The 23,659-nt window shown below is 46.2% G+C and overlaps 1 protein-coding gene across 1 annotated transcript in view; it reads right to left on the reverse strand.

Moving 5' to 3' along the window:
* Positions 1-331: 331 nt before the first annotated feature.
* The window catches only part of FAT2 (FAT atypical cadherin 2), a 61,422-nt gene continuing 38,094 nt past the window's right edge, over positions 332-23,659 (reverse strand). The window contains exons 11-24 of the mRNA XM_085317917.1: positions 21,814-22,010; positions 20,358-20,511; positions 19,288-19,521; positions 18,051-18,440; positions 17,046-17,260; positions 16,230-16,367; positions 15,423-15,566; positions 14,546-14,743; positions 12,628-13,435; positions 11,691-11,836; positions 8,405-8,846; positions 5,721-5,874; positions 2,721-3,313; positions 332-1,952 (exon numbers count right to left, since the gene is read on the reverse strand). Of these exons, the coding sequence (XP_085174043.1) occupies positions 1,420-1,952; positions 2,721-3,313; positions 5,721-5,874; positions 8,405-8,846; positions 11,691-11,836; positions 12,628-13,435; positions 14,546-14,743; positions 15,423-15,566; positions 16,230-16,367; positions 17,046-17,260; positions 18,051-18,440; positions 19,288-19,521; positions 20,358-20,511; positions 21,814-22,010 (4,346 nt within the window). The 3' untranslated portion in view covers positions 332-1,419. The remainder of the gene's footprint in view (positions 1,953-2,720; positions 3,314-5,720; positions 5,875-8,404; positions 8,847-11,690; positions 11,837-12,627; positions 13,436-14,545; positions 14,744-15,422; positions 15,567-16,229; positions 16,368-17,045; positions 17,261-18,050; positions 18,441-19,287; positions 19,522-20,357; positions 20,512-21,813; positions 22,011-23,659) is intronic.

Consider the following 23,659-nt stretch of genomic DNA (forward strand, 5'->3'; position numbering starts at 1 on the left):
GAGGTGCTGTGTGCTTCTCGGCAGCGTTTCTCCAGGAGCGGCTGTCCCTGAAAGCCTCCCATGGTGGCCTGGRGCTGCTGGACCCCATGGCTGGATCCTGCTGTGAGAGGGGCCTCCTTGGAGGTGCACGGGTGTTTGCAGCCCTACCCGGGCTGCCCCGGAATGGCTTTGTGATGGGGCAAAGTAAGTGGGTGGCAGCTTTCTCTGGAGGCCTCAAAATACTGGTGTGCAGGTCGCTGGTGTCYGCACTGAGATGTTATTCCTTTGCCTGTCCTCAGCTGGAGCTAGGCAGTGGGGTGCTGTTTTCAAGGGAATCCCAGAGCCACTTGCATAATAATAACAATAAAAAAAGAACTCTTTATTACTTTCCAAAAATCAACCAACCAAAAAAAAAAAAAAAAGGAAAAAACAAGAAATCAAACAACCAACCTAAAAGAAAATCTTTCACAAAGAAACAATGCATTCCCAAGCACAAAGAAATGGGCAAACCCCATGTTTGTTAGCCTTGCTGCCGCGTCCCGTGGAGGAGACGCTGCGTGCTGCGGCCCTTGCTCTGCCACGTGCGTCTGTGCCCAGGGCTCGCGTTCGTGTGCCTGCGGTTCGTTGCCCGTTACTGGACCAGCAGTCCTTTTGGCACTTTCTGGCCATGTCCTGGGGACCAGGGAGTCCCAGCTGGGTGGCAGCACCATGTACCAGTGGCTTTCAACTTGGTACCAGGAAAGCCACAGAGAGCCCCTGGGATGTCCCTGTGCCACAGCCTCAGGGTTTGTTGCTTGGTTGCTCTGTGGAAATGACTTTATTTATTTCTCTCCCTGGGCTGCTTTTGGCCAAGCGAGGGACGTGCTGATGGGGCCAGCCACGCTTCTGCCCTCTCTCCCCCTTGCCTTAGGCTCAAGGGGAGCAAACATGGAAGTGGGTTTGCATTAACTGAACTGTTCCACCTGGCAAATCATTAGCCCAACAACAGGCCTCGGTGCCAGAGACGGGAGAGACCCCACTATCCCCGCCTGGGGACTCCCAGTCTGTGCAGCGCTAGTTCATTTGCACCTTCTCTGCCATTGCCACACCTGCAACGTTCTCTCTCCTCCGGAGTGGACAACTCTGCGGTGGGAGGAGATGGTATGTCCAGGTCCTGCTYGGCATCAGAGGAAGTCCCCTTGGCAAGGAGGGCTGGTTAGTCTGAGACGTGTTCTCTGTGTCCTGGCAGTGGCCAGAGTGTTTGCTCTCCGTTAGCAGTGGGAATGCCTTGGAGGGCGGTGGGGGGCAAAGATCCAGGTCAAATTACAACCCAATTGTGTGTGTTTGGGGGTGCTGTGAGCCAGGGGAGGGCGAGCCTCCCCTCGGCGGCATGCGCTAGCCCCCTGCGTGGTGTTCTTCATGGAGATGTGCTTCCCTTCTCACCTCCAGAACGGGTCCCCGTTAAAACATCACCTCCTCGCAGCTCCCGTAGTCGCTCTCCACCATATCGGAGCCCTCGTAGTTGGGGGGCGGGAGCGGCTGGGCTCGGATGCTGGGCTGGTGGCCCACCTCGCAGTCTGCGTAGGAGGGCTGGGCCACGCTCAGGCGCATGCTCACCCGCTTGTACCCAGGGTCAGGCTGGTAGGGGACACCTTCACCCTGCACCAGCTGGGCTGGGTAGTAGCTGATGGCGGTGTATTCATTCTGGCACTGGGAGGCTCCCATTTCCACAGGGCCGAGTGGCAAGAAGTCCTCCAGGTTCTGGTTGCTGTAGCGGGGCGGGATGGGGGCCCGCTTATTGCTCTGGTCCAGTGGGAAGGGAAAGCCCCCGTAGAGCGCAACCGGCTCCGTGTCCGTTGGCGGAGGGGGRGGTGGGGGGAGAGGAGGATGAGAGGAGGATGCAGAGGGGCCTTGAATGATCTCGTAGTGGGAATATTCCTGGACATCCGATGATAGGTACCGGGGAGGCCAGTAGGTTGTTTCTGCTGGGTAGACTGGAATAAAACAGAGTCGCATTAACAGCGTTCCTGCCATGAACTGTCATTTCCCCCTCTCTTGTCCTCCCTCTAATTCCTCCAGATGGGGAAAGGGGAGGATGAGGAGAGTGTTGGCTCCTGCGGGTGTTGATCTCTGCTGCCTCAGCAAATGAGGGGATGCAGCCCTACTCTGGCCTGTGCAAGTCTAGGATGGGGATGGTAGCACTCCTGTCTGTGGCAGGAGATATGCAAAAGCCTGGATGATGGAGGTATGGGAGCAGAGCAGATGATCCACTGAGCCTCTCTCTTTCCGTATAGCTACTCTTCTGAATTCTCTTCTAACCACTGTCTTTACTGCTGAGCTTCCAGCAAGCTCCTGGATGGGGAGAGAGCACCAGCCGTGGCTATAGGCATTTGATGCAAATGTTCCCACTAAAAATCACACTGACCTTTAGGATCTGAATTCTTCCCCTTTAGCTCCAGTATTATCTTTTATAGGGTATTTTGACCCTGGCTGTGTGGGAATACAGGCTTTGCATTAGTGGTTTTCTCTCTTTCCCCTGTAGATTGTGTAGGGGAGCGAGCCAGTTAAGGGTCAAAATTAGGATGTACTGGTGAGCAGGGAGGGAAGAGCAAATGAAGGGACCCTAGCAGGCCTTAGGCARCTTTGCCCATGTTTCACTTGGCTTTAACCTATGCTGTTCGTCTCTTATATTTGTAAATTCTAGACCCGCTTCAGGGGGGAAAGGGAACATGTAAGTACAGAAAAAAGAGGTGGCTACGAACCCATCTCCTCCCTAGCCCAAGTGCACTTGATGAAGGACTCGTTGTCGGAGTTGGAGGGAGGAGCGGCGGGAGGCAAGTTGGGTGCCACACTGCACACGATAGTGCCCCGGTGCTTTGGGGCGTTGGCCGAGTTGAAGGTGACAAACTCAGGAGTGCTGGTGGGTTTGCGCTGCTCTGGTGTGGCCCGGTCCAGATTGTTGTGTGCCACGTCGCTGAGGATGTTGAGCTCAATGGGTGGCATGGCCTGGGTGCCCACACCCACGCTCTTGGAAAACTCACTCTTGGAGAGCAGGTCTGGGTCCTCCCGGGCCACAGGCTTGTGCGCCTTGGCCCGCTGGCAATAGCGTTTGCGGATGACTACGAAGGCCACAGCTAGGATGGCCACCCCCAACACACCAGCCACGATCTCTGCGATCTCCTCGGGGCCGACAGCCCACTGCGTGGACACGATGGCGGGGGTGATGATGGGCTGTGTGCAGTAGTCCCCCTGGTAATCAGCCGGACAGATGCAATGGATGGCACCCTGGGCACTCACGCAGCGCCCTGCGTTTTGGCATGGGTTGTCCTGGCACTCCTCCACCAGCTTCTCGCATCTGTGAGGGGAGATCAAGATGAAGACAACCACTGTCAGCCTGGGGATAAGGGAAGGAGGTGCTGCCCAGCTGAGCAGGGTGCAAAACCCACATCATCCTATTCAGGGCTCCGATTTACAYCTGACCAGGGATGCTCAGTCCTGGCCTGTGCTCCCTCCCTTTCTGATAGGCTTTGTGCTATATGGCTCCCCTGGCAGAGGACTATGTTTAAAATGAAGCTTTTCAGAAGGGGACCATGTTTTACAGGATGGTCTCATTTTGCAGTCTTGTCTAACAAATGAAATTCAGAAATGCTTGATCTTAGGGAAGAATATTTTGACCTTTTCCGCCATTGTCAGAATTCTCTTTTCTCAGGTTATTTGTCTTGAACGGTAATCCAACAGGCTGGCCACRTGCAGTTCATGTCAAAAGATGTTACATGCAAACAACACTCTTGAACCATTTTTAGAGGTTGCAGGAAAATAGCCCATGTGGTCTTTTTCTGGGCCCTTGTTGTCCTCACCCAGGTTTAGCTGCAGAGGGACAGGGAAAGGGAGATGGCTCGTGTGTGTGAAGTGAGGAGGATGTATTTGTTGACAACCCTGTTTAGGACAGGCTGTGAGCTGTGTTCAGCTCTGTGCCATGCCACTTTCCCCAGGATGGTCATGCCTTTTCCAGGCCAAACACTACACAGAGAGGTGCTCCTGCCCTGTTAAGTAAGGGAGTCTAGGGTCACTCTGGGATTTGTTAACCTCTTATGGTCTTTCACATGCCCTTCAGCCTCTGCAGAGTCTCAAGGTGATCCACAGATGTCTGTAGGCTGCAAACATACAGCTAATGTCTAGCCTTGCTCTGAGAAATGTGCAAACTCCTGAACATGATGAGGAGAAACACTCATTGTATGGGACTTTCTGACATTTTATAGAGCATCTGCAGAATTGAGGCTGGATTTCTGATTCTCTGTCCTGCTGCACCCCATACAACCAAAATGTTCCCCTCTACCATTCCCTAACAGGACAAAGGACATCCCTTAGGCTAGGTTATAAAACACTGTTATTTTTTGTTTTGCTTTTTTGTTTTGCTTTTTTGTTTTGCTTTTTTGTTTTGCTTTTTTGTTTTGCTTTTTTGTTTTGCTTTTTTGTTTTGCTTTTTTGTTTTGCTTTTTTGTTTTGCTTTTTTGTTTTGCTTTTTTGTTTTGCTTTTTTGTTTTGCTTTTTTGTTTTGCTTTCTTAATACCTGCTGCTGCACAAGCAGAAGCTCTCTGTGAGGCTTGGCTCCTTTTATTTTTTAGCCAGTGCTTGCTTTTTCTAGGATGTGTGAGTTTGTGTGTCTGACAAGTACCCACAGGCTCACACTCATGCTGGAGACTGGTGATTTCAGATATTATACTGCCACCTAATGCTCAGCTATCTACTTTAATTCTAAAAAYTGTATAATAGTTCCTGCCTTTGTAGTGATTCAAAATATCAGTTTTCATCATGGCCAAATGACTAAGGCAGAAGGATGAATTGGACATGTTTCCATTTCAGCCTATGYTGGGTATTGCTTGTTGTGCTGGGCTAGAGGCAGGAACAAAAAGTTTGGTGGGAGTACATGGCTACAGCAGGTAACCTGAGAACTAGATCAGTTTTGGGACCTGGCAAACACATTCTGGTATTTCATGTATGGAAAATGCATCTGAGTTATAACACTGATGGTGAAAACTCCAAAATGATATTAATCATAGGCTTCAGGATTAAAGCTAAATGCTCTCATACTAGTGATAATGGAGATCAGTAGGATATCTGATAGAGCGGGGAGAATATCATCCTGCACCTGCTTTACAGGGTAGCGTACTCCTCAGAGACTAATCTTTGAACCTGCATCAATTTTACCTCTGACCTGGGACAGAAATTCTTCAAGACTGAGCCCTGCAGATCTGGTCTGTGACAGAAGCAGTTCCTGTGGGTGGGTGGGTGTCCCAGCTACTGAGCGAGGGGGCAGCTCATGACTCTCTTTGCCAGTCTTTCCCCCTGCACCTTGGTGTGTAGCCCTAAGTCTCCAGGTGTGTGGGACAGTGCATCCTCCCAGCAGGCATTCAAAGCTTCTGTGAGGAGGGAGGATCTTTTCTTTTTTCTTTCTTTTTTCTTTTCTTTTTTTTCCTGCTCATATAACTATGGTGCAAAAGGGACAGTGACCATATGACTACAGAGCTAATTAACCCTTTTGCTGTCTCACTCTGCCTTCTAATACCTCCCTGCTGCAATTTCCATGATGCATGCAACTTATGATTAAATCTGGAGTGTCTGGACCAGGTGAGCTCCAAAAACATGCAGTCCTGGTTTGTTTGCCATCTGCACAAGACACTGACCAGATGTGAGATGCCCTCTGTTGGCAGAGGGCATATTTTTAGCCTGCCATGGGAGATCAAAACCTTCCTGGACCTTACCTTTCACCCAGGTACCAGTCAAGGCAGTGGCAGGAATAGCCTGTAGCAGAGAAGGTGCAGGTTCCACCGTGCAGGCAGGGTTTGGAGTCACAGGGGCTGTCCCCTAGCTCACAGCGCTCACCAGAAAATATCCCAGGGCATATACAGGTATAACCTGGAGAGGATGAGAGAGAGCCACAAGGTGATCATATCTGTATCTGACTGCATGGAAGAACTAGCGAGAATAGTGACGAGCAGTACTTGGCACTGAGGGCATCCACTGAGATAGCACTTATGAGTAGACAGCTGGATTGACCCCTAGGTACTTAGTGCTACCAGAGGTGCTCTTAGGCACCTGGGATGTCCACAGAGAGCTGGCAAGGACCTAGAGCAGCTGCTGGAGGCTACTTTGAGGGCATTCAAATGGCACTTCAGATCTATTGTTAGGCAACAAGTTAAGCCTGTCATCTCCTGACATGGACCCTCTTCTGCCAGAGATGTAGTCAGGGTACAGCTGTGTTGCACAAGGAACCTGGGGAACAAATTCAACTTAAGGGAGAGGGAGCCTAGCAGACGGGCTGCAGAGTTCCTGACTCCGCTAAATGCAGTCTCATGTAATTTGTTCTCTGCAGTCTTTGGTCCCGCAAATTCTTGCGGTATGAAGCTCCCGTCTCAACATGTCTGCTCTCTCTTGCCTACAGGAGGTGTCTAATCACAGCCAGAGAGAAAACCAGCAYACCCAGCGATTCAGAGGGGCTGCTGCTGTTTAGTTTTTGGCTGCTGTTTAATGTAGCCCTAAGCAGGGGAATGTCCCTGGCTCTGCTGAGCTCTTTTTAGTCCCTCATCTGGTGGTGCTGTGCAGGAAATTTGKTGCTTCCACTTTCAGCATGCTAGAAAAGTCTTTGCTGCTCATTCACAAATTAAACATCCTTGTCTTAGAGCATAGTGTGAACAAATGCAGACCTGTTTCCACATGTGCTTTAGTGGTTGTACAACAAGGACGTGCTGACACTTGCACAAAAGGTGCTGTACATAGCTTATAAGGCTGCATGTGAACAAATGTGTTCTTGAACATGAGTGTTCGTACATGTTTATGTCTGTGGTCCTGAGCACTCTGGTTGATGTGGTGGCTGGTCTGGCTTTGACCCTTTCTGCACAGGTGCATTCTTTTGTGGCCACATGGCCCACCTAAGCTTACTTGCACAGACCTGTCTTTGCCTGTGCTTGTAATCCCATGCCTAAAATCCCTGGGCAGAACCTTGCATAAACTTGCACAGCGTGCCCATAGTCTCCAGGACAGAGCCCACATTGCTCAAGGCAGCCAAACACTCAGGATAACCTCACAAACAAAGCATTCCTCCAGCAACCCCTTTCCAGCCATACTGTCCTGCCTGTTTCTGCCTGGGGCCACATTCCAAGGCATGTCCCACAGGCTCTTTCTGAGAAGGCTGGGCCATTTGTAGGGGAAGTTGTTGAAGAAAAACTGTGGGAAGGGCACTGGATGATCATTAGCGAGGAAACAATTTCTCCCCTTGTATCATCTCTGAAAAGCAAGCAGGTGATGCCTTGGCCTAGAACAGTTATGAGTCCTTGTGTATTAGGTTTAGAGCACCTTCCAATCCAGACAGAGGGGTTCCTGTGCAGAGCGTCTCAAGAGTAAAGATAAGATGCAAATACCAGCCAGGCTAACTATTCAGTACAGACACAGTATGTGTCAAACAAGTTCACTTGAATCAGGCAGCTGCTGAGTCGACAGGGGTGGGAATCTTGTTCCCAGAGGCTGCAGGTAGGGCAGGACGTGGTATGTTCCCTCCTCTAGTCCTTGTGTGCTTTCCAGGCAGGGTGTGGGCATTGACAGCTGGCTGTAAGAAGCAAATAGATGCAGAAGGAGCTTCTGCCCTACACAGCAGCTTCCAGAGAACCTGCTGGCCCAAGAAAGAGAAGGTAGCAGGGCCAAAGAATAGGCCATTTGTGACTTGTGAGATGGGGTGTTATGATGTGTGGCCTTTCAGCRCTTCAAGCTAGGATGTGGACATGGCGCAGATGCTGCTGTGAGTGGTTCCCTCTTTCTGTGCGCTGGAGACTAGCCTTGGCCCAGGGATATGGCATGCAGGGGAAAGTCCCTCTGCAGAGGGATGAGCAGTGGTGCAGACTGCCTGTGGGCAGAGCCTGGTGCTGAGTACCAAACCTCAGCTGAGCATCTGGGTCCTGCATTAACCTGGGATTCTGAAATCTGAGCTTAAGGTTTTCCCATATCCCTTCCCATAGCCCTGAGGAGTCACTGACTGCAGTGGGAACAGACTAAGATCTTGGCTTGTTTTTACCCAGATACTATCACTGCCTGATCTGATCTTGCCTGATTCCAACTTTGCTAATGGCTCCTTAAGGAAAGAGGATGCAGAAGGGTGGGTGGAATTTCTATTTGCATTTGAGTTTTTGGCAAAACTGCGCTCTCCTATGTCATACACGCTCCTTAGAAACACCTTCTTGCCCTCCAGGCCATGGTTTGCCAAAGAGAGCCAGGACGATGATCTCATACACCCAGCCACTGCTGCACTGAGTCAGCTGTCGCTTGAGGTCCCTTGGGATGGGAGACCTCAGATTTTTTCCTATGGAATAGCCTCTTGCATAGGGATGGTTGAAGAGGTTGTTTCTTTCTCTCCCCTTATTGCTTTCATACTGGTATGCATGGGATATTTACTTACCACCTCCATGAGTTTCGGAGCACATCCCGTTGTTGAGGCATGGATTGCTGCTGCAGGCACCAGCAGGGGAGCAACACTGCTTTATTTCCACCTCCTCCATGACTTCTTTTGATTGCCCTTTTCCGGGCAGGAGAACCACTTCTTTGCCATTGATTGCAACGACGTCCAGGCAGCCTCTGAACCCCCGCGTGACTCTCTGGGACTGGAGTGGCTGCTGGATTCCCCCAAAAAGCAGATCTTGCCTGCCCTGGGAGATGCTGCAAGTTCCGGGAAGCTGGAGAGAGGTGTTTCCCAGGCCATCAACGAGCAGGCGGACAGACATGCTCTTTACCTCCAGGAAAATTGAGTGCCACTCACCATCACTCACAAAACGTGAGGAAGAGAGGTTTCCAGTATAGTTTCCCTGACAGCTGTACCCAAGATGAGGCATACCATTAACTATCTGCAAAACACATTCCAGAGGTCACAGTTAACAGTGGTGCAGGTAGCTGTTGTGCATGGAGGCTCTCAACATTTCTCTTACTGTTTATTCCCCTCTTCCCTGCTTAAGCATCATGAGTCAAGATGAATCACAATTTTCAGACCCCAGGAACTATCATCTAGGCAAATCCAGCCCTTTCCACCTTAGTTAAACTTTGCACTGGCCAACTGAAGCCTGTTTAAGTGAATGTAACATCCTTTATTTTGAAAAATGCCTTCATCCCACCAGTTCAGCTTCACCCTGTGGCCCTTTCTTGGAACTGGTAACTGGCATGCAGCCTAATCAGAGCTTTGATATTCAGGCTGTCCATAACTGACTGGACACAGATGGACTCTTGCTATGGGCACCATGGACTTTACTCTTTTCTCACTGTCTTGTTACTGATGGGGAAGCTGCCTATGCTGGAGCAGTTCCCCCTTTGGCATGGGTGAGGAGTGCTGAAAGGATCTTGTTGAAAAGGAGCACCTGGCAGCCCTTCTTTGGAGGAGGCAAGGAGGAGGTGCGAGGGAGTGAAAGGAATTACTGTTGTAGCCAGCTCCCAATCAGCATGCTGGAAACCCAGGCTAAAGCTGCTCATAGGTGTTGCAGCTCAATCCTTGCTCCCCAGCAGCAGAGGATGGAAGGGAGATAATTGAGTTACTGAGTTTCTAAAAACTACCTGCACCAATGTCTTCTGCAGTGTACTGGGCAGTCAGAAATTCCAATCTGTGGCCCAAGGTTCCTCTTTAAAACTCAGCCTTTCCTTTCTCTCTTTCCACTTATCTATACTGTTTCAGGGTGAATTCAAAGGCAAATCCCCCTCTCTCCCCTTCAAAACAGACAAAGACAACATTTCACTCAAGTCCTCAGTACAGATAGAGCCCAGCGGAAGGAGGGAGTAACTGCTGAAAGAACCCAGGAATAACAAAAGGAAGCCAGTGTCAGAAGAGCTAGATACAAGCAGCATGTGTTCTGGAAGAGCCCCAGGGCAACGTGTGTGTAAATCCCTTTGCACAACTGGCAACTACGCCAGAGCTCTTTGTTGCTTTGTTTTATCCAGAGGAACTTGATTTCACTGAAGATGGGTCTGTAGATTGGGCTTATCAATTTCTCAGCCTGAGAGACAGCTGAGAACTCAGCTCCCTGAAGCAAGAACTGACAGATTGCCAAGTCTTTCCCAGCTTGTCTAGTTGGCCATGTTCTTGCTACAGAGTGCTATTTTTGAATATCAGGAGAGCTTAGCAGTTGGAAGGGCAATGATATGTGTGCCCTTGGGAGACCTCATCCTCTTCACCAAACCATCACCTTCTAGATATGATTCTTCTAAAGCTTTGGCTTATACTTAGAGTGCTGCAGTTCACAAAGCTTAAAATCTTTAGGACTTCCCTGAATTTATCATTCTAGGTGGCCTAGAAAAGGTTTGGTCCCTGAGATACTGTTCATAAAATTAGTCAATGAAGAAATGACAGGCAACTTTATGAAGGAAACTCTGAACACTTCCCATTGAAAAGTCAGCAGAGAGGCACTCAGTTATTGATGAATCTTTTCTCCCTAGACCCTGTGTGTTTGGTCTGGCCAGCTCTAGAGCTTTCTGCCCTTTCATCCTTTCTAAGCATCATCCTGAGTGCTGGGCTGCTTCCACTGAACTATCTGGTGATTTGGAGGCACAGCCAGTCTACGTGCCAGACAGCAAAGTCTGTTGTTCTTCATGAAGAAGTGAGAGATACGTACTCCATGGCAGGAAACTGTTGATGATATTTGTTGCAGTAGGTATGGTAGGTAGAAAGGCCTAGACTGTGGCTGATGCTGTGCAAAAGGGTACAAACAGAGCAGCTAAGCATTTTATACTCTTGTAAAAGAGAGACTATCCCAGCCCTTTCCTATATATATGTGTGTGCGTGTGTATATGTGTGTGTATRTATATATATATAAAAAAACCTTTTCTTTAGTCAACTCTTGCTTTCCTTCTGTTGCTAAAGTAGAAGAGGGAGATTGAATGTGTGAAGTCAGAGGAAGGAGAAGGATCAGCCTGAAATGTTACTGGCTCTGCAGTTGTCCCAAATAATGAAACTACCTGAAGGAAATATAATCTAAACAGTCTGCAAGTTTGATGTGGCATCTTGCATGATATACGAAAAGTGGGCATTGAAAAGTATCACTTAAGAATCATGTTTTATCCTTTCTGTCCATTAATATAAAGGAGCTTTAAACTGCTGAAGTCCATTCAGTTAGATGTATGATCTAATTGGAATATGCTCTGGTGCAGGTAAAGTCTAGTGGTTATCATCCCTGCCCTCAGAGCTCATCCATGCCCTCTCAGTTGCTGTACCCTGGTACCCAGACCCTCTGACCCTGCGTAGCTACCTTGTCTATGCTGGTGCTCCACAGTGGTGGGTGCCATGGTTGGGAACCTGGGGATGTCAGGTATTTCAGCCACTGATGACACTAGAATAAGCAGAACTTTGGAAGCAGACTGGTTTGGGGAAAAAATCTATCTGATAAATTCTACCTTCTGAGAGGTATGATATAACTGCAGAATGAAAAAGCAAGCTCTAAGGAAAAAGGAAGGTGTGGATCTATAATATGGATGTATGCTGACTTCACACAGGAGAGCAGTGCACGCATTTACAGACGAAAAAACTGGTAGCTGGTTGTGGTTGCAGTAATTGCCAAACTGTGCTCACTTGGTCTTCCAAAGTCATGTATTTTAGGAAGCTGAGTTACTAAAGAAAAGTACTATTGCCTCTCCTTCCTGTGATTCCCTTCCCCAAAGCAGTAAGTGGTTTATTAAACCAGAAAGAAATCCTCAAGTATTGCAAAATGTACCTCCAGAGTGGTGCTGTCAGTCCCATTAGTGTAGAACACAACAGCATGCAGCTGATGGGTTTTCAGGCGGAAGTGCATGTGCCAGGGCCCGATCTGTGAGTGGTGGTACCAAATGTAACTGTGGCCTCCAAACCTCACAGCTGTTCCTGGAAACAGAATGAGTGAAAGTACCCATCTTTACTGTCCTTCAGGAGCCCATAGACTGTGTTCAGCCTTGCCTTTTTTTTCCCAAGTGTAACACCATAACTGACCAAGAATAGTCCCGTCCACAGCAAGCCCCCACACACTGTAACTCCCACGGCTCCCCATCTGGAGCTCCCAGGACTACTTCTATATACTGAACTGCAAGGCAATCCTGCAATGGCAGCTTTGCTGTCTGTCTCACAGTTCTTTCAAGGTTCCCTCAGCGTGGTCTATGACACCCTTGACTTTCCTTATCCTTAGAATGGCTTTATCTTAGCCTGCACTATTCTCCTGCCATTCYTGCCCAAGCAAGGCTAACCTCCATCCCTGTTCCCTCATCTCATTTCTTGAAGTACTCTAGAAATGAAAACATACATATTCTTTATCTTTCCTGGAATCTTTCAATTAGTTTGTTTTGCCGAGCCTAGGACGAACACAGCAGCTCAAAGAATGAAATTCTAATTGCTGAGCTCATCTTCCTTACCTGCTACGTATAAGTCACTTTTCTCAATGAGATAGATGCTGCTATTAATGGTATGCTACAGAAGGTTCATGACTAAGTGAACTAAGTGAAATTTTAAAGCTCTAGGAGTCTAGACTCTGCCTTGAAAGTGCAGCCAGAATGGTTAGTCATTGGGACAACCTAATTCAGTGGAAAGTCCTGGTATTTTAAGCCGGACTGAAGTAAAACACAATGTGCCACAAAACAACTTCAGATCTCTAGTATGGGACACTGTCAGGAAGGATTGCTCACCATTGCAAGAACAGATTTGCTCCAAGCTGTGCCGTGGGGTGAGGACGCTGAGTCGGGCAGTGCTRTAAGTAGACATCATGCCTGGGTCCAGCTGAATAGTTTCCTTGCAGACACGGTGGGCACAATCTGACCCGTGACATGGCACGTGAATTGCCTTCTTCATTCGGAGCCCAACAAGCTGGTCCATCTCTCCAGCTGACACAGTGATCTTATTTGCAAGAACTCTGGGCTCGTACAATGAACCGTGAGGCTCTCCAACAGCCAAGAGCAGGTCCACTCCATCAGAGGTAGTTGCAGGCTGCAAGCTGGCCATGTGGATATTTTGGCGCTGAGTGACAAGGATGTTTCCCAGAAACCTTTGCAGGTTACGCCAGTGGTCTCCCACAAATTCCTCAGGAGAGAGGTGTCGGAAATGTAGCACTACAGCCTTGTCCAGAGCCTCCTGTGTAAAGCACCACACGTGGACATTGACACTGGTGGTGGCTGTGAATGTACCATCGCTGACTGTCACATTCAGAAGATAGTGACCGTGGGGAAGTTTGTCCCCAGCAATGATCTTTCCATCTGCAGCTCCAACAGAAAAGAGCCCCTCCTGAGGTGCTTCAGCTACCAAAGTATATACGAGTGTGTCGTGGGGATCTCTGTCTGTGGCGTGGATCTTGCCTAGAACACCACCTCGGAAGGCTCTCTCGTTGGTAGTGATGAATATCTCCAGGGGAAGGGCTGAGGGAGCATACTGGCTCTGCTCAGTCACTTGGATATTTATAAATGCAGATGATGACAGGGGAGGGATACCACTGTCAGAGACCTGTCAAGGAAAACAAGAGGATCCATTATAGCTGTGTGCTGATTTACTGTCAGCTCACCTGACCTGACAGGCTGAGAARGTTTTATAGAGGAGAGCACCTTGCAAGTAAACGGGTGGAAGCTGTCAGGCAGCTGTTTGGGAATGAAGAAGGAAGGGTGCTAACTGGGAAAAAATGGCAGAAATGTTGGATCTCATCGAGAGATGACTTTACGAGGCAGGCTCCAAGGAGAAGGCAGGTTGACCTGGCAGAATACCTTCCAGCATGGAGACTGATTGAGACCTTCTGTTAACAGGGGGGTTGCGCTCATTTCTGTGTGCGCTCGTCAGCAGCTGAGACACAACCAGGCGGCTCTAATTCCTGAGAGTTAATCATCTTTAGAGATGTTGCCAGTTTGGGGGGCTTCATACATAACAGCGTTCAAAGATATAAAGCAGTTACGCACTTGTATGCAATAGTCTCCTGGTCTATTTAAGCCCATATCCTATCTCTGACAATGGCTGCCTAGCATGAGTCAAGGAACCTCAAAACAGAAAAATKTGAATAATCAGATTGTAGGACAAGTTTCTCCCTAATCTTGGGCAGTTAGTGGTTGAGGTTAATAATAATAACAGTAGCTTTTAGAACAGCTACTATTACTGGAGATGTATGTACTTTACATATTATTATTATGTTGTTTCTAATGGGATATCCTACTGCTAACAGTGAATAATTCACTTATTCTGTACCAATACAAATTCTTGAAGAAAAGCTAAAATCCCTCCTAGGATGCTTGGAGAAAGTTTTCAGGACCAGTTCTAGGTTTCACTTTAAACTGAAAGTCACTAGAATTATACTGGGAAAAGTGTTTCTCCAAGGAAATTGATGACAGAGCACTTCTCATGACCATATTATCTGATTTTATCAATACAGAGGCTAATTTCCAGGTTCTTGTGGACAAACTGTTCAGAGAGATGAGCTCTATTTGGTTCCAAGCTGCAGAATTTGTGCCCAGACAGGATTTCGCCAAAGCCAGTGCAGTTTCCATCCAGCTATGCTGTCCTAATCTCATTTTGTTATTACTAAATTTGGCTAGGTAAATTAATATACCAGGGGAGTAAGGTAGGCTGTACCTGGACTTGTAATAGGTACTGTTCTTTCACTCTTCTGTTCAGGATGGATGATGTCACCAGCAGACCATTTTGGGTGACATCAAAGGCCTTCCCATCATTTCCTTGGGTGATCTGGAATGAATATGGCGGTCCATTTTCTGGGGAGTCTCTGTCGCTCATAATCAGCTCCAGGACGCTTGTACCCACTGGGGCATTCTCCTGAAATAAGGAAGGATAGTAGTAGAGAACAGGCCTAGGAATTGGCATTACTCCTAAGACTGCTGCATCAAAAACAGAGACAGAAATCTCTTGCTCATTTGGACTCCTGCCATCATTGGCAGTAATGCAGTGGTGATAAGGGTCTTCCTTACATAGCATTAAATACATATAGAGTCACCTAGATTAATGTAGACAACTGASCTGCTGCTGCCCTGGCTTACTCCTAGAGTCATGTAAGTACAAGGGGAGATGAAAGCATGTTCTGGGCTCCTGTCTTTCTGAGTATGTATGGGTGCTTTGAGCCCAAGCTATGGGCTCACTAGTTATGTCCATCAGCAGTAGCAGTGCTTGACTGTGTGCTTGGGTCCACGCTTTATTTTTGGTGTAAATATGGACAACTGCAAGGGAGGAAAGGGCTGCAGGTCAGGCTTGAAAAGTGTGAAAAGAGCTCTGCAGGCTCTGTGCTAAAAGGACAGAAGAYGCCTAAAGTTGCTTGTAGGAGAAAATGGCATCTGTTGGCTATCTGCCCCAGTGGATCCTGCTAGTTCTTTGTAGCAATGAGCACAAGCAACAGCATGCTTCATCACTAACTCCCTTCTCTGCCTCAACAGCCACTCACACGTGGGTACCTTAGTACCCCGAGATGAACTGGGAGAACATCCCCCCTGCCTTGGCTTACCTGCACCACTACGCTGTAGTTGAGCTGGAAGAACCGAGGAGGGTTGTCATTGACATCAGACACTTGGACATGCAGAGCAACATCGCTGAACTGAGCAGGGTGGCCGTTGTCTGTGGCTCGAACTGTTAGGGTATAGCTGGGGATCTGGATAATTTATAAAGCATGGTCACTTGGAGAAGTGAAGGAATGCTGGCTTTCTCATATAGATGTTTAACTCTGTTGCATCTTGTTAAAATTTTTGAGGCTTTGCATTATATCATAATAATAGCTTTGTCCCTTGGCWAGGACCCTCCATTTACAAATCTCAAAGCACCTTGCTAAAAAAAATAACCTCGTAGTTGTGGAGAAGAGAAACAATTTGCCAAAAATGGGTGAAAGCAAGCTGGGCAAACATCTGTCAAGGATGGTTTGGATATAGTTGCTTCTGCTTTACAAATCAGGGATGGTCCAGATGACCTTTCAAGCTCCTCTCCATAACTACATTCTATATTACTCTGATTGAGAGAAGCAGAAATCAACCATGCTGGTTTCCAACTTGGAGCTGTCTCATATTCAGCCATCTCTGGAGCACTGGCAGAGCATACAACAGCCCATGCTATCACTAGTGAAGACTACATCATCTTCCCAGAAGTCCAGCTTTTCTACAGCGATATCTATGGGTCTAGAAAATAAATTAATGAAAGACTTGCCTTCTCATTACAGTATTAGATCATTCAGAAGACAGGATGTAACTGAGTATAGTGCGCTCTCTTAGTCTTTTGCACCTCATCTTTTCTAACTCTCTTGTTTCTGTTATCCTGAACTCACCTCCTCTCTGTCCAGGTGCTTGGCAATGCTGATCTGCCCACTCTTTGGTTGAATGGCAAAGTGTCCCAGTGGGTTCCCTCCCACAATTGAATATGTGATCTGATTGTTCATTGCTCCGTCCAAGTCATCAGCTGACACCTGTTAGGAGAAAGAAAAACCTACAGTTCCTGGCCTAAGATGGCCTTGCCAAGAAAGGACAGGTGTAAGACCTCCTTATCATTTCAGCGTATTGGATTGAACTTCTTTCAGATAAGAAAGAGGGAGGAAAGTAATTCAAATAAGTTTCATTCATTAGTTTTTCCAGGAGAAAACTCTGCAAAGCGCAGGTTTTCTGCTCATTCGTTTCCTGGCATCACCAACTCTGTGTGATGGTAATACTGGTTTGGCAGGGGACATCTCACTGGAATGTCTTGGGCTCTGCTGTTCTGCCCAAAGAACTCCCTGCCTTTCCTAGGCCTCATAGGCTTTGGGCCTTATACAGCCATTTAATCTTGTTTGGGATATCCCTAAGTATCTGTATTTCTTTTGGGTATCTTAAGCTTTCACTTAAAGGTTGTCTTCTAAGGCTAAATGCCTTCCATGTCTGTGGTCTATCATGAATGTTGGTCATCATCCTATGTAAAGTAACGCCTGGATTTTAATGCTGAATATCATAGCCCTGCTCTCTGTGTTGATCCCCATGTATGCTATTGAAGATGGGGATCCCCTTTTCATTCAATGGCTATGTTGAGGTATCTCTATTCGAAGGCAGAGTAAATACTGCATAACATAAGTAAGAGAAGAGAAAAACACAGCTGGCCTAGTTCTTTATCATACTGTGAGGATAGTTTCTCCAACTGCAGCATCTTCCCGGATATCAGCAAAGTAAGGGTCTTGGATGAATTCCGGTGCATGGTCGTTAATGTCAGTGATGTTGATCACCACCATGGTGACATCACTTAGAGAAGCTGAGCCCTTCCTTGTTCCCTCAATGGATAGATAATACTCGTGACTGGCTTCGAAGTCCAAGCTTCCATTTATGTATAAGGCACCTGCATTGGTAGATGGATAGAAAACATATCAATATTCACTGAGTGCTACCTAATATAACTGTATGTTACCCTGGGCTGTATATTCCCYGTGGGATCAGCATGGACAACATTTTTAAAATAAAATCACCTCTAGCATTTTGAAGTGGAAAAATGTCCCTATCCTATTCTCTATATATTCCTCACTCCCACAGAGCTGTCTTATGTCCCAGAGATACAACAGTAATTTTTCTACTGATTTCAGTAAGACTGAATCAGGCCTTAAATGACTTGGCTGGTAAAATTTAGGGAAGACTGTATTTCCTATCCCCCATACTGTACTCGGTATAGGGGCAGAAAAGATTTGTGGCCAAGGTCATCTAATTGGGAACATCAAGGGAAGCTATTTTTTAAAAATGAAGTGTGCTGACATTCTTCTTCCCCAGCCCCCTGCTCTGACATGCATGGGGACATCTTTCAGTAAAAGAATAGGAAAGGGTGTTAAAGGCTGAGAATATGTGGTGGAGAGGTAAGAGAAAGAGCTGAGGACACACACAGGGAGAGAGAGGGATAGGAATGAAAGATTGGGAAAGATCTTCAGAGAAAGGAGAAAATAGGAGGAAGAAAAGATGAAGGCAGTCTAAGAATCACAAGTGGATCAGGATCAAAGAGCAGAGGTAGGAAAAGAGCAAGTGCAATACTTTCAAATGGCTAAAGTCAGAGGAGAAAAGAGCAGAAGTGCAAGCCAAATAGAGAAGGAGCAGATAAGGACAGCTGYTGATGTTGGGCCTGCCTGGGCACAAGACCTTCTTACCTGTGTTTGAGTTGAGTTGAAATTTCCCGTGGTCATTGCCATTCACAATTTCATACTTGATATCTGTGTTTTCTGTGTTGTCCCTTGTCAATATTGACAAATTGAGAACTTCCGTGCCCACGGCCACATCTTCTTTTACTATGGCCACATATTCAGGGGCCAGGAAAACAGGTAAATACTCATTTAGATCCACCACAGAGACAGTGACAGTGCCAAGGGCAGAGAGTGGCTCTGGGGTGCCCCGGTCTGTAGCGCAGACTGTCAGCTCAAATGCCGAGTGCTGAGTGTCCTTTAGAGGCTTTTCCAGGCGAATCACCCCTGTTGTTTCCTCAATTGAAAAGTGTCCATTGGCAGAGTCGGAGAGAGAATAGACCACCTCGGCATTGAGACCTGGAAGGACACCGTGACAGACTGCATTAATAGATGGGCAGGAATGATGCTGTTTCTTATTTTATTTTATTTTAACTCATTAGGACTACACGTACCTATGTGAACTTAAATTCTAGGGGAAATGAAGGCTGTATGAAAATCTTGAAGTGTGCTCCTGTTCACCTGCAGATTCAGTTATCTAGCCACTCTCACTATCATCTGTCAATCAGCATCATCTGCCTTATATGTACTGGTGACTCCCATTTTTAATTCCTTTGTTTCAAAACTTCAAATCTCATYCAAGAGCAGATAATACTTATCCTGCTTCTCTATCACTGTAAATTCAATTTCTGCTTTTGAGGTTTAATGAAAACTCTCTTCTTAGGAGCCTTAGCTATTTTTTGTGAGAATCTGAAATTACAGGAAAATTTTCTGTATTTTCAGAAGGACCACTCCATCCATATCATCTACCCTCTGCAGATCCAAAGTTCCCTTTCTTCCTAATTATGTGGGTTCTCAGTCTCTATCTTTAGGATGATTTCTGTCCAGTTTGGATCCAAGATAAAATCTGTTTTACAGTCAGTTGTGTCACACTACAATTTCTGAACTTGTCCTCAACGTCTGTCTGCATGTTTCTAGAGGTACAGTACTTCCTGTAGGGTCACGAGAATGCTGATGCAAGCCCACAAGTCAGGAATGTGTCAGTGATGAGATCCAGGCAGTTGTCTTTGCCAAGATTCAATCATCTATGCCCATCGCTGCAACACTTCCATAGCTTTTAAGGGTTTCTATTCAGGATGAAAGATTAACTCTTTTTTTTTTTTTTTTTTTTTTTAAAAAAAAAAAAAAAACCACTATTCTGACTCACCTTCATCAAGGTCCCTGGCAGCAACCACAGCTATGGGTGTCTTTGTTGTGGTGTTGTCAAAAACAGCCACAGCGCAGTGACTGGGGAAGAATCTCGGTGCATTGTCATTTGTGTCCTCTATGATAAGTGTAACATCTGCTTGGCAGGAGTGGCCTCCGCCATCTGTCGCCTTGGCGACAAGATGGTACACAGGTTTCTGTTCCCGGTCAAGAGGTGCAGAAGTGGTCAGCTCCCCTATTGGAAATAACAGGAGATGGTCTTGTCTTTTGCAACTGCAGTCTAGGAGAGCTTAGAGAGGTTCAAGCATGCTGTCTTCCTGAACGAACTGTGGGAGACAGCAGACTGRGTTTGAACACCAGTTCTAATCCAGTTAATAGCGATGATGTGTCCATACAACATTGCTCAGAGCTATTTTCAGATCATTGCCAGACTTTGTCCTGGCAGGACTTGGCACAGGCACACTTGTAAGACAGAGAGTCTTACAAGTCAGGCTGAACTTTATGCAATGGATGTTGTCATGGGATATGGGCGCTCATAAATAAATTGTACTTCTAATCATCTTTGTAAACTCTGCTGAATTAAGCTTTCTGCAATGTAATGAACCTCAGGTGAACTCTAGAAGTATCAGTGTACCTACTTGGAAAGGAGGAAAACAAGATCASCAAATACACTTTTTTTTTATCGAGCTAAGACTTTTCTGTAGAGTTTAGACAAGAACTTACGTCTCTAGATCAAGTCAGTGCTTTAATGCTTTGCCTATATCTCCTCCTTGGGACATGACTGTTAGCAATAGTGTCTGCCCTTCATTTTCACAATGTTAGTGCCAAACATTTGTAAAGAAAGATAGCAGGAAGACAGAGCAAGTGCTCCTTTAGTCTATAATGCAATAAAACTGCTGTTTGTCACCCCCTGCCAGCTTGAGAGAGTTAGAATGAACAGTCATTTTGTTTGTTCAAGAGGAGATAAGTGATGCACTGTGGCTGGAAGCTGGTATCTCTCTGGYGGGATGAGAAAGAGAATAAAAGCATCCACTTGCTCTTATACTGCCATGGGGGAGGGCCAGATCTCACCTGTATGTAGGCCCAGTTGGAACTCCTCTGCTCCGGGGCCATGGAGGCTGTATGTTATCTGGGCATTGCTGCCAACATCAGGGTCGGTCGCTGATATTTTCAAAATGAAAAGACCCGGGAGGGCGTCTTCAGAGACTCTCCCAGTATAGGATATCTGACAAATACAGAAGGTGTCATTGGCTTTTGATCCATCTTCAAATTGCCTTCACTCGCTCTCGCTCAATAAGGGGAAAACAGACTGGCAGAACTTTCATGGAAAAGGAGAAATCATGTGGTTTACCGTGGAGCACAATATGCTTAACGTCTTGCTGTTGTGAAAAGAAACCACAATGCCAGGGTATATGAGTACAGGCTGGAAGACAAGCCTGTTATGTCTGACACTTTTAAAGCCCTGCCTGGAGCAGTAGCCAACTGTGAAAACTACAGTTCAGGAGGGATGTAGACCAACTGGAGGGAAGTTTGGAAATCTACAGTGTGATCTATGGTTGACCTAATCAGTGCTATTTAGCTTTTTCTAAAAAAAAAAAGAGAGAGAGGAATCATCTTAACTTTGATACTCTGTAAGAGGCTGCTGCATTGAGTAAAGAAACAACCTGTTTTCCAGGAATATTCAACATTTGGGAGGCTATCTGATAGATAATGCACTGAAACTGAGTAGCATATTAGCAAGGAAGACTGCAAACCTCCACCTCTGTCTCTAATCTCTGAGAATGGGTTAGATAAACAGTTTTGATTGATCAGATCTTCTTTCGGACCAGAGGATGGAGTAGCTGACATCTTGAGGTCCTTTTAAACTTGAGGTTTCTTGGTTAGCAAGTGTYAAATGATAATCTCTGTTATCCTTACTCTTACAGTAGGGTGGGAGCTATAGAGTACTATGGTGATATTTCAATATCAATATCCATCCCCTGTCTCTGCTATGAGCACGTAAAGGCCAGTAATTTGCATCAGTGCCATCACCATGAGAGTAACCGGCTGTGGGAAGCTCATTGGCACCAAAGCACTCATTCCACACGGGTCCTGAAAGTTTAGGAAGTGATCACTTCTGTTGTTTCTCACGAGTGAAACCCACAGCAATGATCAGCGCTCTGTACAGTAACAAACCTCCTGATGGGAATCTTCTTGCTTAACAGAATATAAAGTTTGGTAATTTACATGCCCCTACCCAGGAGGCTTCCTGGCATTGTTTATCTCCAAAAATTATCCTTTATAATGCTTAGGCACTCATTTACTGCTGGCAAACATGCTCGGAGGCTAGATTTAATGTTCTTGCTTGACGTGCAGCTTAATTAAAAGTGCTAAACACAATCAAAGCAACAGGATCGTGTGAGAAAAATTATGACAAGCCAAACCCTCTTAACATGCGCCTTTTCTGTCCTTTCTTCCTCTCAGCTGCTTTCTCTCCTTCCTAGCTGCTCCTCTCATATTCCCTAATATACCAGGAGAGATGTCTTACCTGACCACATTCAGGGCTGTTGTCATTGATATCCAGAACAAAAATTTCCACTTCAGTGGTAGCCTGAAATTTTCCATCAGAAGCCATAACCTTGAGGAGGTATTTCTCTGTATCTTCTCTATCCAGAGGCTTCTTGGAAGAAATTGTCCATTCTCCCTCAATTTCACTAACTGTGAACTGTCCTAATACATCTCCTTCTAGAAAAGCACAGGAGGTAAGATGGAGAAAAAAGACATTTACACGGTGCTGAAAATCTGAAGTGATAAGAGACAAGGATAGAGGTGTGTTCACTCCCAGTCCCTTATGAGAGCTGAAGGACTTGCAGTGGTGACGCAGAAAGGGCATTGGCGTTGTACTGGCTGTGTGGGGAGCAGTTGGCTCTACTTCAYTGCACACCAGACCCTGAGAAATACGCTTCATGTTTCTGTTAGTTACTATTTGAATCCTACAATGTGGAGAGGAAGGAGCTGGAAGGAGGGAGCAACTCCCAAATGCAGAAACATTTGTGTATTGTTCTGCAGACATGCATATTAATCATCGCAAAACTATCACTTTTCTAAAGCATGTCAGTCTGTCTTAGTATATGTTCCTAAAGGTACCTGAGAGTTATAAATATCCTACGGACATTGGTTGGGTCTTATTGCTACAATACCATATTTAGTTTCATTTGCTTTTTAACTCATAGCTGCATTAAATATATAGCTCTATTATTTGAGGCTACCTTTTGATTTTATAAGGGATAAATTTTGAAATACCCTGATAAATCCAGGCTAGGTAGACTCTCCAATCCAMCAGTTTCATGACTCTCCTGCTGATGTTAGCCAAAGTGATTTATAAAAGGAGTGGATGTCACCCTTGRAGAATCCCTCTCCTCTGGCAAAGAGCTTATGTCCTCTGCGGAACCCAAGCCTTTGGGCAGAAGAAGGGAGCACATCAGGTAATGGGAAGCAATGGAGAGAGGTGGCTGTAGGGCTTATTTGTGCTAGACTCTGAAAGGCTTTGCACAGCCTGGTAAATTATATTCGCTTTCTTTCTGCTTTCATTTGAATTAGTGTTGTTTCATGGTTGTGAATATGGAGGCATGAGGAGATGTCTATTAGCACTTCTTCTAATATTGAGAGATTCTTACCATGTTCAGATTTAGTTTCCTGCATTTGAAATCAAAGTCCATCTATGATCCCATCAAGGCCAGTAAAAGCTTTTGGGACAAGGTGGACCTTAGGTCCTCCTGTACAAACTCTCCTGGAAGWGGACTAAGAGCCCTTATTTTTCAGAGTAGTACAACTTGTGGTGAGACACCAAGTCCTAGCCCTGCCTCTCACTACAATGCCCATGAGAGGAACAGAGAGGAAGACCTCTTCTGCTAATTCTTGGTCTTACTTCGGGGAAAYGGTTTATGATCTGGGACAAGTCTCCTCTCTGTATCACTCATCTTCCTTATACTATTTGGGAAATTAAGGCACTTCAGTACAAATAACAGGATGGACCGGAAACTGGTGGACGCTCTTCTAGGCTAGTGCTGGAAGGGTCTTCTCTGTTGGGGTCTGAAGAGATTTGAGCACTGGGAAGCTAGGTTCCTTGTTCACCTCTTATAGTGCTTTTGCTACAGCACTATACTGCCGTCATACTTACGTATTTATTACGTAAAGTTTGATCTATGCTTGTAAGTACAAAGCAGAGAGAAGGTATGTTAATCATCACTGATATAAATGTACACCTTTTCAGATTTGAGGTAACTGGAGGTTACTAGAACCTTTAAAACAACAGAAATGCTACTACAGATATTAACTGAATCTTTCCTCTCGAAGGCTTACAAATACCTAGGSATACCATAAAGTAATTGAAA

The sequence above is a fragment of the Rhea americana genome, unplaced genomic scaffold (assembly GCF_003343005.1).
Source record: "Rhea americana isolate MKP2758 unplaced genomic scaffold, rheAme1 scaffold_51, whole genome shotgun sequence".
NCBI lineage: Eukaryota > Metazoa > Chordata > Aves > Rheiformes > Rheidae > Rhea > Rhea americana.